At 48.6% G+C, this 18,264-nt stretch overlaps 4 protein-coding genes across 4 annotated transcripts; 1 reads left to right on the top strand and 3 right to left on the bottom strand.

Annotated features, from left to right (window-relative positions):
* Nucleotides 1-962: 962 nt before the first annotated feature.
* LOC134368225 (histone H2A-Bbd type 2/3-like) lies at nucleotides 963-1,422 on the bottom strand. The gene is made up of 2 exons (XM_063084769.1): nucleotides 1,378-1,422; nucleotides 963-1,259 (listed from the first exon to the last, which is right to left on the bottom strand). Exons 1-2 carry the CDS (start codon nucleotides 1,420-1,422, stop codon nucleotides 963-965), a joined length of 342 nt encoding a protein of 113 aa, XP_062940839.1.
* A 5,466-nt stretch (nucleotides 1,423-6,888) lies between these two features.
* On the top strand, nucleotides 6,889-7,320 carry LOC134368224 (histone H2B-like). Its single transcript, XM_063084768.1, has one exon. The coding sequence runs from the start codon at nucleotides 6,889-6,891 to the stop codon at nucleotides 7,318-7,320; it is 432 nt and encodes a 143-aa protein (XP_062940838.1).
* A 4,671-nt stretch (nucleotides 7,321-11,991) lies between these two features.
* Nucleotides 11,992-13,102, bottom strand: LOC134367488 (thymosin beta-15A). The gene is made up of 2 exons (XM_063084235.1): nucleotides 13,003-13,102; nucleotides 11,992-12,029 (listed from the first exon to the last, which is right to left on the bottom strand). The coding sequence occupies exons 1-2, from the start codon at nucleotides 13,100-13,102 to the stop codon at nucleotides 11,992-11,994; spliced, it is 138 nt and encodes a 45-aa protein (XP_062940305.1).
* Nucleotides 13,103-16,952: 3,850 nt separating this feature from the next.
* Nucleotides 16,953-17,412, bottom strand: LOC134368223 (histone H2A-Bbd type 2/3-like). Its single transcript, XM_063084767.1, has 2 exons — nucleotides 17,368-17,412; nucleotides 16,953-17,249 (listed from the first exon to the last, which is right to left on the bottom strand). The coding sequence occupies exons 1-2, from the start codon at nucleotides 17,410-17,412 to the stop codon at nucleotides 16,953-16,955; spliced, it is 342 nt and encodes a 113-aa protein (XP_062940837.1).
* Nucleotides 17,413-18,264: the final 852 nt, after the last annotated feature.

The raw sequence follows: 18,264 nt of genomic DNA, 5'->3' as shown, positions 1-18,264 counted from the left end.
CACTCAAAAACTCTTAGAAAAATCACATCAAGGTACACCTCCATGACCAGGCCCTGGCAAGCATCACTCTCCTGTCGCAGGAAGAGGCGGACAGCCTGAGTGAGGGCCAGCTCCTCCATGGCCGGTGGAAGAGCGCCTGCTGGAAGCGTGCTACCGCCAGCTGGCAACAGGCCACATAGACAGCCACTCCTGGGCGCAGCCCCGGGACACCTGCCACGGTCCTGTCGCCCTGGTGATACGCAGAGAGCGGCATCTGAGGCGGGGCCTGGCCTGACCGCGCTGTTGCTAGGCTACAGCTTGCGTATCCCGGTAGCTAAGGGCGTCTCCCAGCCTCTCCCTCTGAACAAGGCCAAAACTAAACTCTTGACCCCCTGTGACCCTAGTTCCGCCTTTGGGGATTTCTGCATTGTTCCCACCCATCAATCACTCCTCTCTCTGGCAGTCAACGTCCCTGCCCCACTTGAGCCCTTGACTTGAGCTCCCATGCCACCTGAGGCTCCGTCCCCCTCCATAACATAACCCCTTTTGACATTCATCCTACCAGGACACCTCAGTCTTGGCCTTGAGCTCCACCCCAATGAACACCATCGTTCCGGTGACTAGCTCAGGGTCCACGTGGGAGCCTCCTGTGCCCCCGCCCCAGACAGCACCTCCCACACGGGGACACCAACCCCCATTGTCACCACGAGAGTCTGCTCCCCTGTGCCCTCCCTGTTCCCTGACCCTCGCCACTCCCTGCCCGTCCGTCCAACATTGGGTGTCTCACACCCCACTCTGACACAAAATTTATAGAGCAAGCCTGTGGGTACTTTCAAACACTTTAATGACACAAGGCGCCGAAGGCACAAGACAGGCCAGGGCTGTCCCGGCTGGCTGTGACGGAAGGGGCTGGCGCCGGGCTAGCAGGAGTAGACGGAGGATCGGTGGGCTGGTGAGGCCCCCTGGGTGCCAGGCGTCCACAGCTAGGCTGGGGCCACCTGGGAGATGGTTGTAGTCACGAAGAAGCCACTGAGCAGCGCGTTGCTGTGCACGGCCACGTCCAACAGCTCCAAGGTGATGCATCTCCTGCTGCTCCTCCGGGCCTCGTCGCTCGCCAGCTCCAAGACCTTGGCCGTCACGTACTCGACGATGGCACCTAGAAAGACCGGCGCACACGAACTCGGGCACTGGGCGTAGTGGCCCTCCCGCAGGAGGCGCTCCGGGTGGCTCACGGAGAATGTCAGCTCGGCTCGGTGGGCGCGAGAGCGGCGGCACGGCACCTATTGAGACCGGACGACCGTGGACGGCTCGTCCTCCTGCTCGGCATGCCGGGCCTTGGAGACGACCGATCAATCTGCGAGGTCTGGCTCGACTGGATGCCTCTCAAGATGTCGGTACTTGGCCCGTACTCCGTAACCTAGCTACCGCGACCCGGCCCCTCATTGGTCCGGAACAGGCTCGTGGCCGCGCACACTGGTGACGTCACTGCCCTCCAGTTGACCCCGAGGGAGCGGGCCTGGGCCTACAAACGGCCGGCCAGGGCAGGTGCAAGGCACCCGCACGCTCTCGCCCCTGGGCCCTCCCTCTGTGGCAGCGCTCGCCTTCTGTAGGACCCGAGCATCGCAGGCAAGATAAAGAAAGAGGGGTGGGGGACGGGTACGACATGGTGTCAAGTACATTCGTGATGTCGTGGAACAATCACAACCGTCTGCTTCCAAAGCATTTTCACCACCCCGCCAAGAAACCCCTGTACCCGTTAAGCACTCACTCCCCATGCTCGTCGTCCCCCCACCCCCGAGCACACACATACACACGCTCCCAATAAATAGCTCTTGGCAACCACTTATCTGCTTTCTGTCGACAGAGGTTTCCCCCATGTGGAGCTCTCCCTCCCATGGAACCCAACGCATGGCCTTCTGTGTCTGGCGGCTTTCACATAGTGTAATGTTTTCCTCATGGTACATCTACGTGGTAGCGTGAATCGGTACTTGCTTCCTTCCTTTTCACAGCTGAATAATAATCCATGGTATGGATGGACGACATTTAGTTTATCTATTTGTCCATTGATGGGCATTTGGGTTGTTTCCCCCTTTTGGCTATTGAGAATAGGGCACCTCTGAACGTTCATGTAGTTATCTTTGTTTGAACACCTGTTTCCATTTTCGAGAGACTACATCTAGTGCTATCCCTCCCTCTTCCAGGTCAGTGCTTCAGGGTCCATTAGCTGTCTCTTCGGTCCCTGCAGATCTTCCAGAGGCCCCACCCAGACCACAGGGCTGCTAAGAATGTCCCCACACACGTCTCCTTGTGTTCAGGCCACTAGGTAGTGTACCCAGCAATGGAACTGCTGCTGTCAGCAGTGTGTGCATCCTGCGCATTAATTAGTATTGCCAGATTGCTCTCCAAGATGGTCAGACCAATTTGTCCTCCTAATACCAGAGTGTGAGTCCCCACTAGTCACCAACATTTGATGCGGTCTGACCTTTTTAATTCTCACTGCTCCGACGGTGTGAAATAGTATGTCACTGTGGTTGTAGTAGGCATTTTCCAGGAGACTTGAGCGAGGTGGCACCTCTTCAATCGTGCTTCTTGTTGTTCTTTGTGATCGTTTGTGCTTGGTCTTCCGTAAAATGCCTGATCAAGGCTTCCTTCTTTTTAATCTTTTTAATCAGCACGTGGGCCATAAAATCCTCTCTCAGTAGCACTCACGCATGCCCCACAAATTTTATTCTCACGCATCAATAAATATTTTTCAGTCCCTGTAATGATTTGTCCTTTGGCCCATTATTTCTTCAGAGTGATTTGTGTCATCCCAAACATTTGGTTTTGACAACATGGTTTGTCATTGATTCTTAAATGTACTGTAGTCAGAGAATGTGATATGTATTTGATACTTCTGGAATCTTGCTTGATGGCCGAGTACATGTTCTATGTGCATAAATATACATCAGGTGGATAAAACACATTCTCTAATTTCCGGGTTCATATTATCGCATTACTCCATTTCGTCAAGCAAGCTTGGTAGGTGCTTTATTTCTAAGTCCTTGTTACGTTTCGGCCACTTGCTTACAGGTGGCTGCAAATGTCTATATTTGGTGGTGACCTTCGCTACTCCTTATTGTCATTCAGTCAAGTGTTGACTTAAATAGTTTGAAGCTACCCTACCCAGTATAGGTCATCTTAAATTTATAATACCTCCCACATGAATTGAACATTTTATCCCAGGGGGACTATCTTTATCCTCAAGAAATCTCCGTTGACTTCAAGTCTATTTTTGCAATATGATATAGCTATGACAGCTTTCTTCAGCAAAGACCTGACTTAACGCTTATTCCACCATTAAAAAAAAAATTGGTGGGTTATTTTCTCTTCTTAATATTTTTTCTAGCTACGTTGGTACTCGTAATGTGTTATTTAAGCAGTAAAGGCAATTCCCGTAGCTTGTCTACGTAGTAAACCACACCACTGGATCCTAGATGTTCACTCAGTAAGTGCCCGTTTTCCTCACGTCCCTCCTGAAGTGAGTAATCAGATGCACTTGATTCCACTTAGGATCTTGTACCTCAAACCCCACTTTTCTTCTCTCTTTCTCAAATTTCATTAACATCGCTAGAGTGAGCAGGACCAAAGCCATGTTGGGACCTAAAACCACATGGGCTGTAAAAGAATGTAAAAGGACACAGTTTTTCCTTGGTAAGCATTTATCGGGGTTCCCTCCTTTCCCACAGTTATGTGATCTGTTGAACCGTGGTTATGGGGCAAGATGACAGTATTTACGTGGATGTAAAGTTGTTTTCCAGTCGGCCTGTGGCTGCAGACTTGCACGTACTTTTCAGACCCTGGGAAACCAAGGAAGACATCAGTAAAGCTATGGTGATTCCACTCTTCCAGCAGGACTCTGAGAAAACAGCAATGGCAAGAGGAGAATCCAGACAGAGTCTTGTTGAGAACAGGGACACAGGTCTGGGGGATGAGGCCATGATCTCCTTGATCCCATAGATGGAGGCCGCTTTCTCCATTCTAGATGGCTAGTGCCACCTCTTCTGTAACAAACCAGGCTGGGGAAGAGGTCCCCACTGCCCAGGGCTGAGAGTTTCATGCTGCTATCCCAGAGGGTCCAGAGGGCAGAGCAATGATTAAAGAGGACTGTTTTCAATCCCTTAAATCTAATGGAATTAGCCCTACTATGGTGCAAACCTGCTTAGGGCCCATAAACTCTAGTTTTCTTCTGATTTCTCACATTTGGAATGGTAATGTCTATTCTATGCCTGTCCCGCTACTGTTTTTGGAAACTGGTAATTTGCTGTCTGTTTTCGCAGGTTCAGGGATAAGGATAAATTCTGCCTCAGCATCAGTCACAACTGGAGTCTCACCCGTAGCAGATATATAAGATTTGTAGATGAGATTTTGGACTTAAAGTTGAACTGCAATGGGTTAAGATTTGGGGGCTGTAGGGAAGGTGTGAATGTATTTTTCATGGAAGTACATTAATTTTTTGGAGGGGCAGAAAGCTTAGTATTCTTTATTGAATTGTACCCTCTCAAAATTCTTGTGTTGACCTTGTGACCCCCCAGTACTTCAGGAGGTGACCCTATTTTGGAGATAGTCTCTATAGAGGTAACTGTGTTTAAAGTGAAGTCGTGAGGGTCGGTCCTAACCCAATATGACTGGTGTGCTTATGAAGAGGGGCTATTTGGCATCCAGAACTGTGAGATGATAAATATATATTTTTTAAGTCACCGAGACTCTCGAATTTATTTACGACAGCTTTAGAAACTAATATAATATCTGTAAATCAACATGATTAAAAGCATAAAACCATTCAAACAAAACAACAAACAGCAGTCAAGGACTCAGACCTATTTAATGACACAATTCCCCTCAACTGCAAGTCCAAACATTTCAGGAGGCTTCTAATTGGTTCAGCCTGGGACACCTCATCCAACAGGTCCCTCCCATCATCCCCATTGCACATAGACGCAAAACATGAGGTTTTACCTTTCTAAAAAAAAAAAATGTATATATATTTCCACACACATTATATTGCCTGGCAATGAACAGAATTGGTAAAATCTGAATGAATTAAACTAGTAACTTCAGTTTCTAAAGAAGGTGGATTAGATATTGTTTCTTGACATTTTTGACTCAGTTATTTCTCTCCTGTGTTTCAGTCCTCAAATATATATCCACAGTCACACACACACACACACACACACACACACATACATAGTATATATACACACACACACAAACACACATATACACATACACATATACATATGTGTCTGTATACATGTAAAAATGAATATATATGTGTGTACATACAAATATATACATATACATATATATATATATATATATATATATTTATATTTATATATACATTTGTTTTTTTTTAAATTTCTGGCCGGTGCTGGAATCCTCAAACTCATGGAGAATAAATAACGAACTGTAAGCATCCATATGGGGAACATAGTAGGAGCAGGACAAACATCCTGCATCAAACGTTTTTCGGCATTCTCAGTATTATGGAGTACATACAGAAACACAAAGGAGGACCCAACCGATCACAGAAATAACTAAGGAGAAAATTTCAAGAAGCAATACCTATCCCTAGGCTTTCTAGAAACTGAAGTTACTATTTTAACTCGTTCAGTTTTATCCAGTTATGTTCCTCTCCAGTCTATAATCTTTGGGTTTAGAAAGCACAAACCTTCATGACTTGCATTTATGCATAATAGGAATGATGGAAGGTCCAATCAGAGCAGCTCAAGCCCCAGTCTGTTCTCAGTCAGGCAATGAGGAACCTGTAGCCACGGAGTCATAGCCACCGGCTCACCATGGAACCGGGTTTCCCAAGAGAGCCAATCAAAATTTTCCTGGACTCTTCAGCCTTGGAGTTGAGGTGGAAGCAGCTCCTGATGGAATGGGTGTGATTCTTTGCCTGAGGGCTCATTTACTGTGAATTGTGCTGTATGGTTGTTTATTGTCTTTCTTTCTCTTTCTTTCTTTCTTTCTTTCTTTCTTTCTTTCTTTCTTTCTTTCTTTCTTTCTTTCTTTCTTTCTTTCTTTCTCTCTCTCTCTGTCTCTCTCTCTCTCTCTCTCTCTCTCTTTCTTTCTTTCTTTCTTTGTAATGGTGACAAGTTCCTTGATGACCTCCATTTCTCTAATTCTTCTTCATTCTGTACTGGTTCCGTATTTGGGGTTCATTTTTCCACAAATACATTTAAGGAATAAATTTTCTCGAACTGTCCGATTTTTGAAAAGCACGTGATTTTCAACTATTTCTTGACTGTCTCTTACCTTTTGGGTGACTTACTGCAAAATTAGACCAATACCTTTTTTCTCTTTCAATCAAGGGCTGTTCTATGTATTCAGCAATGCTAGAATGTAGGGTACTTTTTCGGATCTAAGTATCATTAGGAGTGTGACTACAAACCTGGTAAATGCTGAATTTTCTTATGTAGGTCTAAATACCCCAGTTGTGTTTGATTTCACTCTTTACAAACGGTAGTTTTTTACTCCGTTATCCTGATTCATTGAGGGTTTCGATCAGAACCGGAGGCGGGAGGTGGACCGACACATCTCCACGTCCAGGAGCCCTCTGCTGGCCGTGCCACAGCCTTCCTGTGTGGGTTCTCTTGCTGTGAATTTCTGTATGGGACCAGACAGGCAGCTTGCAGGGCTCCAGACGCTCACTGTGATTGGTGGAGGGACCGCCAGCAGGAGGACCGTGCAGTCCCAGCGCACTCCGCTAGGCTCACTCACGCGCTCCCTGTGTGCCCTGACACCCAGTCAGAAGTCGAGGTCACGCATGACGTGAGGCAAGGCAGCGACTATAAAAAGGGCTCCCCGCCTGGCAGCAGCGCCATCGTCGGTGCCTCCTAGCTCTTGGGGGTTGCCTGAGGGATGGCGGAGCCTGCCTCTGCCCCGTCTCCGGAGGAAGGTGTCAGCACCCAGGCGCCTGAGAAGGGCGCTCCGACGGCCCTGAAACAGAAGAAGCCCAGGCGCCATCGCCGCCGCAGCCGCCGTCACACCCGCTGCCGCCGCGGCCGCCGCGGCGAGGACAGTTTCGCCACCTATTTCCCCAGGGTTCTGAAGCTGGTCCACGACGGCCTCAGCCTGTCCCAGCAGGCCGTGAACGTCATGGACTCGTGCATTAGCGACCTCTTCGAGCGCCTCGCCGAAGAGGCCGGCCGCCTGGCCCGTTACAACCAGCGCTGCACCCTCACCTCACAGGACATCCAGGCCGCCGTGCACCTGCTGCTGACCGGGGAGCTCCGCAAGCATGCCGTGACCGAGGGCACCAGGGCTGTGCTCAGGTTCACCATGAGCACATGAGCCGCCTCCTGCCCCCGGGCACGGCCCCCCAAAGGCTCTTTTCAGAGCCGCCTCAGATGACCCGAAAGACCTGTAACCACTTAATTTATCGTGCTATTTGTGGCTTCCTCAAAATCCGAGTAAATTTTCTGTTCTTCTGTTGCTTTTTGTTCTGTGTGGCCTAAAATAATTTTCTAGAGTTTTCCGTGAGTACTGATTTCCTACATATCCTCTAAGGAAAAGTGATTTTAAGAAATCAACACGATTAGGAAATGATGACTGCGCTATGGGTGTTTGTGGTTTCCGTTTGGAAATTCAGAAATCAAGTAGAAACATCAGCAAAGCACCAAAATGACGTTGGGAATTGTAGACAGGGAACAAAATGGGACTGACACAGATGAAATGTCTGTGGGACAAGGGACGACTGGGTTTGAGGACTAGAAGGGAACAGAACGCATGACTACTTTCTTCAGTAGTTGATGGACGAAAATGTGGCACCTCCTGGTGCGGTTTGCAGAGAAAACCAACTGAAGGGAAGAGTCAGCGCTTACGTAATTGACAAACTGTTGATATTCATTACATATAGAAATTATAATTTTGCTATGTTGGATTAAATAAAATATATTATTAAAACTTTAAAATAAATAACACATCCTAAGCATCTATATGCGGAATAGAGTATTAACAGGACGATAACACTCCAGTCAACCTTTTTTTCCGCATTAACTTTATTACTTAGCCCATTAGAAACACACGTGAGGAAACAAAACACAGCATAGAAAAAATTAAATCCAAGAGTTCCACAACAGTACTTATTCCTAGGCTTTCTAGAAACTGAAGTCACTACTTTACTAGTAACTAGCAACTAGTTCCTAGCAGCTAGTTACTACGAACTGGTGACTAGCGCTCCTGGACGTCAAGGGACCTGGCTGCCCATCCCCTACATCCAGTCCTTATTTAAAACCCTCAATGAATCTGGAACAAAAAGTGGAAAAGCCCAGATTTTCATAGTGAAAACTAACCGATAGGGGATATTTTTAAATATGCAACCTGTGTAAAGTGTAAAATAAATCTATGCAAAACTCTTAGATGCTGAAAAGGAGAGCACATTTTAGAACTGGTGACTACATATTAGAGCTCCTGTGTAAAAAAAAAAACTTTTTCTAAATGCTTTCAAATTTACTTTTCAATGAAAACTCCTAACAGAGGAAAAGGGAATCGATTATGTGGCAATGTTTTAAAATCAAAAGATTCTGTGGTAATTTAATTCAATCACAGGACTTCCATACACTTGTGCACATATAAATTACAGAAATCGATCCAATTATATGATATACAAACTCGAGCGTTATGTATAATAAAAACAATGAAGGACAGTTATATTAGTGTTGACAATGTAGTTCACAGTAAAGAATGCTGAGAAGCCAGCAGCAAGCCACCTGCCACCTGCCAGAAAACTACCCACTGCAGGGAGAGGAGCAAATGGGAACAAGGAGGTCAAGGGGTACAAATCAGGAATTGGGCCAATGAATACGTCTGGAGATCCAAAGTACAGCAGGACGACTATTGTTAATAATGTTGTGTTTGATTCTGAAACTTTACCAAGACAGTAGATTTTAGATTCTCTTAGCATACAAGGGTAGAAGGTGATGAAGATGGTCATTTGTTTGACTGTAGTAATCTCTTCACTATGTATATGCGTACGAGCCAGAGCCATCGTGTCGTACACTTTAACTATAAGGAAGGAAGAAATAAAAAAAGGAAGACTAATACACATTGGCAGCACGCCCCCTGACCCCTGCCCTCAAACTGCCACGGGCACACCTTCGGAGGGCTCCAGGATTTACGGGCCGACTGGGGTGGCTCTGAAAACAGCCTTCGGGGGCGATGCTCGGGGGCGGGAGGCAGCTCAGGTGCTCATGGGGAACCTGAGCTTGGCCTTGGTGACCTCGGACATGGCGTGCTTGGCGACTGTGCCAGCATTGTGCTAAGCACTTGACGGGGAGTACCTCAACTACTTTTCACCACATCCCCTTGAAGGAAACAGTGTTATCATCTCCATTTCTATGGATGAAGAAACTGAACCACAATAGATTGTCACTTGCCCGAGATCATACCGGTTGAAACTTCCCAAGGCAAGGTTCAAACATATTCCTATGCATTTGAGAGACGAAGGGCAAGATATTTTTCTCAGGTGTGAATATGCGATGGTTACATTCTAGGGCATTCCTAAAACTCACTTGCCTGTGCAGTTTCTTGAGAATTTTAAGTGATGACACTAAATGAGGTTTTTGACCCTTTGCAAAGATGAAGTCGTCGTGACATACGATTTGGCTGATTTTTGTCTTTGGATTAACTTGCAGCATATATATTATGGCTTTCCAGCTTTTTGCCATTTTCTGTTCTTTGCAATTAAGGACATGTCGGCCTATGTACACTGACAGGATACAGGTGTCAAAGCATGGACCAGGTATTTTCAAAAGATGTAGACATGCATAAGAAAATCCACTTAACTCCAGGCTTTTCTTTTTTCCCGTAAATGTAACTGCTACAAGAAGACCTTCGGAGGGTTGGTTTTGCAAATAATAAATGGATTCAGGGCTCTGAAACCTCAATCCCGGATGCTTGGGAAAAAAACCTCCCTCTGCTTGGAAAGACAAGTGAACCTAGTCACTCACTACAAGATTAGGCCCATGTGATTTACTTGAGAAATGCAGGGCAAAACTACTTCCAGTGAGCAATCGTTCTTCCCGTCTTATTTCTGTAGGAGCGTTCACTTAGAAACTATGTGACTTCCCCTCCCACCACATACCTCTCACTTGCTCCCACTCAGTTTATCATTTACACTGCCCTGGGAGGAATCAATCCTTTAAAAAAAAAATGACGGTTACCAGGTGCAACTAAAAACTGGGAGTTTTCGTCCCATCCCCAGCTCACCTGACATGCTTTCCTTTAGGCATCTGAAATGGGCCTAATCTTGAGCTGGATTAGTGTGCTAATGCACACGTTACTGAGTCTGTCGTGGACGTACACCATCTTTATCAAGCTGCAAATGGCAAACTGAAAGGAGAGCAAATGGGCTGGATGACAGAATCGGGATCCAGGGACCTGATAATGGCTAAACTTGTGTCCGTCCATCTAAAGTGCAACCGTTATGGGTCCCCATCTGTGTAACTTGGGTCCAAATGCTCTGAAAAGGTCAGCTGGAGAAGACTTGGACGTATGGGGGCAGGAAAACAACAGCTGACTTCAAATACTGGAGGATGGATTAACCACGCTGTATGGGTCTCCAGCATGCTCTCCTAGGATTATGGCATAGAAGTTACAGGCAGGCAGGGAAGCGTGTAAGCAGCATGTCAGTGTAAGGGACTGAGTGACTCTACTGGGCAATTGCTTCAGGCAGATGGTAAGGTAGTGATGACCAACATGGTGACCTCCAGGGCTCAAATCTTCTGGTTACCCTAAGCTCTGAGATTGTGTCACCTCAACCACACTTTACCTTAGTTGACCCACCTACTGTTTTGCTTGTGGAAATTTGTGCTAGAGCAGAGAAAACACCTTCCACTTTCTGTAACCCCAGTGAGTATTTAAGGATGTGAGCCCCTAGAAAGAGGGAGGTAAGATAATAGTTGAGGTTGCAAATAGGTATGGACGGTATAATCCCTTATGGTGGGAAGATACCTATAGTAATAGATCACAGAGGGGCCCAGCCCTTGTAGCCTCATTTAACCTTAATGACTTCCTAAAAAGTCTATCTCCGGGTAGAGTCGCATTGAGGGGTAGACCTTCAAAATATGAATTTGGTGTGGTGGGGGTGGGGGAACACCATATGGTCCACAGCACTTATGCTCACCATGAAACCAAAAATGCTTGCTTCAGGAGACAGTAAATTCTGTTCAGTAGAAGAACCAGATCAGAGGTTCAGTGTTACAGGTCATCAGTGGGCATCAGATATCTGAGTTGACGCTCAACTGAAGATGTGATGTGCTCAGTACAGTGCGTGTTAACAAGTGCCTCCCGCGCCCTTTCCATCCAACCCCAAGCTTAGGTGCCCCCTCCCATTCAGTCGGAAAACACTTTCCAGAAGGCAAGACAGCCCAGCTTGAATTTCAGTTCTTATTCAGCTTGAGTGGGTCACTTCAGACCCTGTGTTTGTCTTTCTTCACTCTGAGATAAGGGGCTTAGTCCACTGCTGAAGAGGTTTTCCTTCAACCGTTTTGTTTGGCGAAAAAGGGTACCCTTGTGTACTTTTCCTTCCTTAGAAGAAATGAAGTCGAGAGCCGCCAGATAATGACTGTATTTATTATTTCATTACTACATTGGAAATAAAAACAAACTGTGAGAAGTTGCAGAAGCATGCAACTTCATGAAGATAATGAAGCAATGGAGGCACCCATTGCAGAAGGTTAAACCTGGCTTATCCTGCTGGGGGTGAAAGGGCTACACACACAAGGGTCAACACTGGTGAGATTATTCGCAACATCTGCCATCTGGAATTTACACACCAACAGCAAGTTTGAAAGCACACTTCAGGAAACTTTGGTTCCACCTGACCTTTTAGCCAGGGAATAGAAATGAGAGGACAGCAGAAGATGCCTAAAATCGCTACAAACACAACGGTTTGCAAAAAACAAGCATAAAACCAAGGCTCTCGGGCAATGTTGAAATTTCCTCTTGGGAGGAGATCCCGTTTTACGATGTCTGAGCACACTGTTTCTCCTGCTGGATCGCTGAGGGGAAAAAAAAAACAAAACAAAAAATATATATATCACTAAGAGTATTTTCCTAAGATTTAATTCAGTTTCTTACAAAACAGCTTTAGGTAAGTCATGGAAGGCTGCCATACATGCTTTTAATTGAGAATGCTAAGGCACTAACCACAAATGCTCACAGCGGGGTGCATGTGTGCACGTGTGTGCATGTTTACCACTCGAACATTCATTAGAATCTACTTCAATTGCAGTTTTTTTGGTTTTTGCTTTCATTCGAGAGGCAGATTTGTGTTGTTGACAGTTTTTCGATAGATTATTTGAGACCGAGGAGGAAGTGAAGCATTTTGCTCACGTTTATCTCTGACGATACCATTTGGAAGTTATACACTTTGAGATAATTTTCACTAATTTCGGAACTCTCAAATAACGCACACATGACAGAAAATGCCCCTCAGCTGTTGTGAATATGCTTGGAGTTTCTCCAGCTGTCTGTTACTCTGGAGGGCAAAACTGATCCCTTAAGTCTGGGAGCCTCAAGTGCACCCAAGATCGAAACTCGTTCTGCATCCCTATCTTGTCACCAGATTGGAGAAGGCCCAGACCGCAGAGCTGGCATGGTTCTTTAGGCATGAGATAATGGACTCAAATTTCTAGATGCAGAAAAATGCCAAATAACTAAAAGTAGACAGAAGTAAGGTTTTTCTAGTGCTAAGTCCAATGTTTAAGATTGGTTTCAATGTGTGTTTTAGTAATTTTCCAACAGGGAAGTGGTTTTTACTTCCCCATTACTACTAGGGCCTATCATGTGCGAACCATTTATATAATCCAAAGAAGGAGACAACTCTTTGATAGTTGTCATGGCTGCATAAAATAAAATGGTACTCTAATAATTACTTCCTCGATAGTAAAAATTACTAGAAGATAGGTTTATTCACTGAAGATACCAACTTTCACCATTGTCTGTCTCAGCTAGAAACCCTCCATGACTTACTTTCCTTTGAGGGAAGAGTATTTTTTTCCTCGGTATGAGTTTTCTTCAGTTTTGACTTGTCAAACTTCTCCACCTCCGACAAGTCTGGCTTATCACTCATCTTGACTAAAAGAAAGACCGAAAACAATTTCTTTTAAGAAACTTCCCTGGCAGAACTATCGTCAGACAAAGTAGTAACAGTCATAAATGTTCAAACGTAATAGTCATGTATATTTTACCTACTGATCTTCCACAGGAAAACACCAGCGCATCTTAGAAGAATTCTATTTTCATTACTTTGAAATTCACTTCAATACCCCTATTCTGATAAGCAGAAAATGCCCTGAGATCAGGATACACTAGAAACCAAGACGCTCTAGAAACCCGGAGCCAACATGTCCGACTCTTTTAAAATCACAGCAAAGGTACAATGGAGGTAAGAGAAGCACAGGAACAATTAGGGGTCGAAGAATATAATAAAAACTTGGTTCAACCAGTCAATGATTTTCTAATACATGACAGCACTATCTAAGAATCTTCGCTGTCTGTTCAATTACCGGGGGGTGGGGGTGGGGTGGGGTGGCGACGGCATTTTTCTTGGAGGATGGGGAGCAGCACACAAAAAGGGGTGGCCGAAGTTGTACTAATTTCTTTCCATTTTAAATGCCCCCAAACAGTAGATTAAGGTGCTGCAATAAGAGAGGGGAGAGGATTTAATCCGGTCGTAACTGGTTACTCGTCTTATACTAGCCCCTTGTGGCAGCGGTTTGTAAACACTGTAAGAAGGGGCAGCTAATTAGGATCAGACTCACGACTTCAGCAGAATGGGATACGCTAAATACACAGAGTCTTATTTCACCACGTTTTCTCTGTCAAGGGCGAGGCAAGGAGACAAGGCTCAGAAGAGTCTTGCTGTGGACCTGATGAAATGCCTTGCGGCGGCCTCTGAACATTCTAGGTTCGTCCAGAACAAAGAATAAGAGACCCCAGAAACCGGAAGGCGGAGCTCTCCTGCTCATGTCTGTTCCCACCCTGGTGGGGCGAGACACGTCTAGCGACCAGAGTAGAACAGAGACGCCCCCAAGCGGCCAGTAGTTTCAAACACGTCCCCTCCATTCAGTTGACCTTACCCTATGACCCTCCCGTGCCAAGCGCTCAGAAGCCAACCTCAAAGCTGGGGAAACCGGGACAAACAAATAACAGGGCCGGGCGCACAGGCCACTTTGACAGCAGCATCTTGCTTTCATTGGAAAATAACTGTCATCCTGGTCGGGCGCCCAGCCGAAGGGCCACGGGAGGGGAGGGAGCGAGGGGCCAGGCCCAGAGGGCCCATTCCGGGCGAGCCCTCAACTCCGCTTCGTCCTCGAAGCCTCCGACCTGCACTTCTTCCGCGGACCGGCCGGCCGCTTTGGGGGTCCGCCCCTCGGGCCTTCCAGGGCCCGACCCCCGGGAGGGCTCGGCATCTCGCACAGGAGGCGCGCCGAGGGCAGACAAAGGCACGAGTCTCGCCCCGCGGCGCTGACGGGAAAAGCCAACCCCAATCCGGGCCCCTAGGGCTCCCGAAGGCGCGACAGCCCCGCCACGGAGTCCCTGCGTGCTCCCGTCCCCATCGTCCTCTGGCCCCAGCGGGACCGCACCACCTCACCTGAGGGCTTGAAGACGCCTGAAGGATGCCCCTGGGGTGGAGAGAGCTGCTCACTGCCTTCGTGGTGTGCGTTCCCGCGCAGAAACCCGCACTTACAAGGCCCGGAGCAGGCCCCGCCCGCCCCCGCCCCCACCCCTATCATTGGCCGAGGTGTCCGGGTGAAAGGACGAGTCGACACCAGTTGATGACCCACCGGAGAGGGCTCGTTTATTAGGCGGCACACAAACATATACATAGGGTTTTTAGGGAAAGCTGATTGGCTTAAGATACAGTCCCTACTTAGCATACCGCATGGGGCTTGGGGGGTGAGCTGATTGGTGTACGATTCGCGCCGGTAGGAAGGAGAATACGGAAGGAAAGGGCAACCAGCGCCATGATGGGGTGTGGCCGAGAAGGACTTATGTGATCAGGGTGTGATCCCTTGGGGCATTTGGGTTCTTACACCGGGCCTCATTTCCCAGCCCCTACCTCCGCTTTAGCCTTGCAGGCCCGTTCCCCCATGTCTTCCCTCTACTTAGGACCTCACCCCAGGAACAGGGGCTTCATGATGTCCTAGCCGACCTCACCTTCCCAGACCCCATCACGGCCCTCTCTGATTGGCTCAGGGACCGCGGGCTCACATTCCTTGCCTCTCCCACTGCTTTAGGCCCGAGGGTCCTTATTCCTTTCATCCCGAGTACACTCACTCCTCCAAGATAATAGGGGCCTCTACCAGAAGCAGGCACATTTTGCCCAGTTACCTTTGAAGGTCTGGAACTCTGAGATCCAAGCCAGATGAGCTGTAGTCAAGCTCGCACAACTGTTTATAGCCATCGGACCCTAAGTAGGCCATGATGACCAAACAGTGGTATGGAAGCGTTGCTCAGCGCTGTCTGTTCTAATCCTTGCCCGGGTCATGGAGGAGGTGAGCGTGGGTGGTTCAGAGTCATTCACTCCCACAGCTGGACGTCTCTACGACAATGAGGCTCTCCTGGGCCAAAGCCACATTTTCAACTTTCTCAGCCACTGAACAAGAGAACAGTCAGTTGATAATAACCACAGGAGAATCTACTAAGGCTATCCGTCTTTATATCTCCAATCCCTAGCACTTTGTTTGGCCCACAAGTGACCCTCGATGTAGACATGTCCGTAGATTAAAGTAACATAATAAATGCGTGATTTAGAGTCAGAAATTAACCCTGATATCTGTGTATAGTCGATTTTCAGTACAGGTTCCAAGACCATTCAGTGGGGGAAAAGAATAATCCCTGTCACAAATGGTGCTGTGACAACTGGATATCCACATGCAAAAGAGTGAACTTGGACTTCTATCTCACACCATGTATAAAAATTCATTCAAAATGGATGACAGATCTAAGGGCTGACACTCAAAAACTCTTAGAAAAATCACATCAAGGTACACCTCCATGACCAGGCCCTGGCAAGCATCACTCTCCTGTCGCAGGAAGAGGCGGACAGCCTGAGTGAGGGCCAGCTCCTCCATGGCCGGTGGAAGAGCGCCTGCTGGAAGCGTCCTACCGCCAGCTGGCAACAGGCCACATAGACAGCCACTCCTGGGCGCAGCCCCGGGACACCTGCCACGGTCCTGTCGCCCTGGTGATACGCAGAGAGCGGCATCTGAGGCGGGGCCTGGCCTGACCGCGCTGTTGCTAGGCTACAGCTTGCGTATCCCGGTAGCTAAGGGCGTCTCCCAGCCTCTCCCTCTGAACAAGGCCAAAACTAAACTCTTGACCCCCTGTGACCCCAGTTCCGCCTTTGGGGATTTCTGCATTGTTCCCACCCATCAATCACTCCTCTCTCTGGCAGTCAACGTCCCTGCCCCACTTGAGCCCTTGACTTGAGCTCCCATGCCACCTGAGGCTCCGTCCCCCTCCATAACATAACCCCTTTTGACATTCATCCTACCAGGAAACCTCAGTCTTGGCCTTGAGCTCCACCCCAATGAACACCATCGTTCCGGTGACTAGCTCAGGGTCCACGTGGCAGCCTCCTGTGCCCCCGCCCCAGACAGCACCTCCCACACGGGGACACCAACCCCCATTGTCACCACGAGAGTCTGCTCCCCTGTGCCCTCCCTGTTCCCTGACCCTCGCCACTCCCTGCCCGTCCGTCCAACATTGGGTGTCTCACACCCCACTCTGACACAAAATTTATAGAGCAAGCCTGTGGGTACTTTCAAACACTTTAATGACACAAGGCGCCGAAGGCACAAGACAGGCCAGGGCTGTCCCGGCTGGCTGTGACGGAAGGGGCTGGCGCCGGGCTAGCAGGAGTAGACGGAGGATCGGTGGGCTGGTGAGGCCCCCTGGGTGCCAGGCGTCCACAGCTAGGCTGGGGCCACCTGGGAGATGGTTGTAGTCACGAAGAAGCCACTGAGCAGCGCGTTGCTGTGCACGGCCACGTCCAACAGCTCCAAGGTGATGCATCTCCTGCTGCTCCTCCGGGCCTCGTCGCTCGCCAGCTCCAATACCTTGGCCGTCACGTACTCGACGATGGCACCTAGAAAGACCGGCGCACACGAACTCGGGCACTGGGCGTAGTGGCCCTCCCGCAGGAGGCGCTCCGGGTGGCTCACGGAGAATGTCAGCTCTGCTCGGTGGGCGCGAGAGCGGCGGCACGGCACCTATTGAGACCGGACGACCGTGGACGGCTCGTCCTCCTGCTCGGCATGCCGGGCCTTGGAGACGACCGATCAATCTGCGAGGTCTGGCTCGACTGGATGCCTCTCAAGATGTCGGTACTTGGCCCGTACTCCGTAACCTAGCTACCGCGACCCGGCCCCTCATTGGTCCGGAACAGGCTCGTGGCCGCGCACACTGGTGACGTCACTGCCCTCCAGTTGACCCCGAGGGAGCGGGCCTGGGCCTACAAACGGCCGGCCAGGGCAGGTGCAAGGCACCCGCACGCTCTCGCCCCTGGGCCCTCCCTCTGTGGCAGCGCTCGCCTTCTGTAGGACCCGAGCATCGCAGGCAAGATAAAGAAAGAGGGGTGGGGGACGGGTACGACATGGTGTCAAGTACATTCGTGATGTCGTGGAACAATCACAACCGTCTGCTTCCAAAGCATTTTCACCACCCCGCCAAGAAACCCCTGTACCCGTTAAGCACTCACTCCCCATGCTCGTCGTCCCCCCACCCCCGAGCACACACATACACACGCTCCCAATAAATAGCTCTTGGCAACCACTTATCTGCTTTCTGTCGACAGAGGTTTCCCCCATGTGGAGCTCTCCCTCCCATGGAACCCAACGCATGGCCTTCTGTGTCTGGCGGCTTTCACATAGTGTAATGTTTTCCTCATGGTACATCTACGTGGTAGCGTGAATCGGTACTTGCTTCCTTCCTTTTCACAGCTGAATAATAATCCATGGTATGGATGGACGACATTTAGTTTATCTATTTGTCCATTGATGGGCATTTGGGTTGTTTCCCCCTTTTGGCTATTGAGAATAGGGCACCTCTGAACGTTCATGTAGGAATCTTTGTTTGAACACCTGTTTCCATTTTCGAGAGACTACATCTAGTGCTATCCCTCCCTCTTCCAGGTCAGTGCTTCAGGGTCCATTAGCTGTCTCTTCGGTCCCTGCAGATCTTCCAGAGGCCCCACCCAGACCACAGGGCTGCTAAGAATGTCCCCAC

The sequence above is a fragment of the Cynocephalus volans genome, chromosome X (genome assembly GCF_027409185.1).
Source record: "Cynocephalus volans isolate mCynVol1 chromosome X, mCynVol1.pri, whole genome shotgun sequence".
NCBI classification, from domain to species: Eukaryota; Metazoa; Chordata; class Mammalia; order Dermoptera; family Cynocephalidae; genus Cynocephalus; species Cynocephalus volans.
Note: the sequence above shows the minus strand (reverse complement) of the source record. Positions and strands in the feature narration are given on the sequence as shown.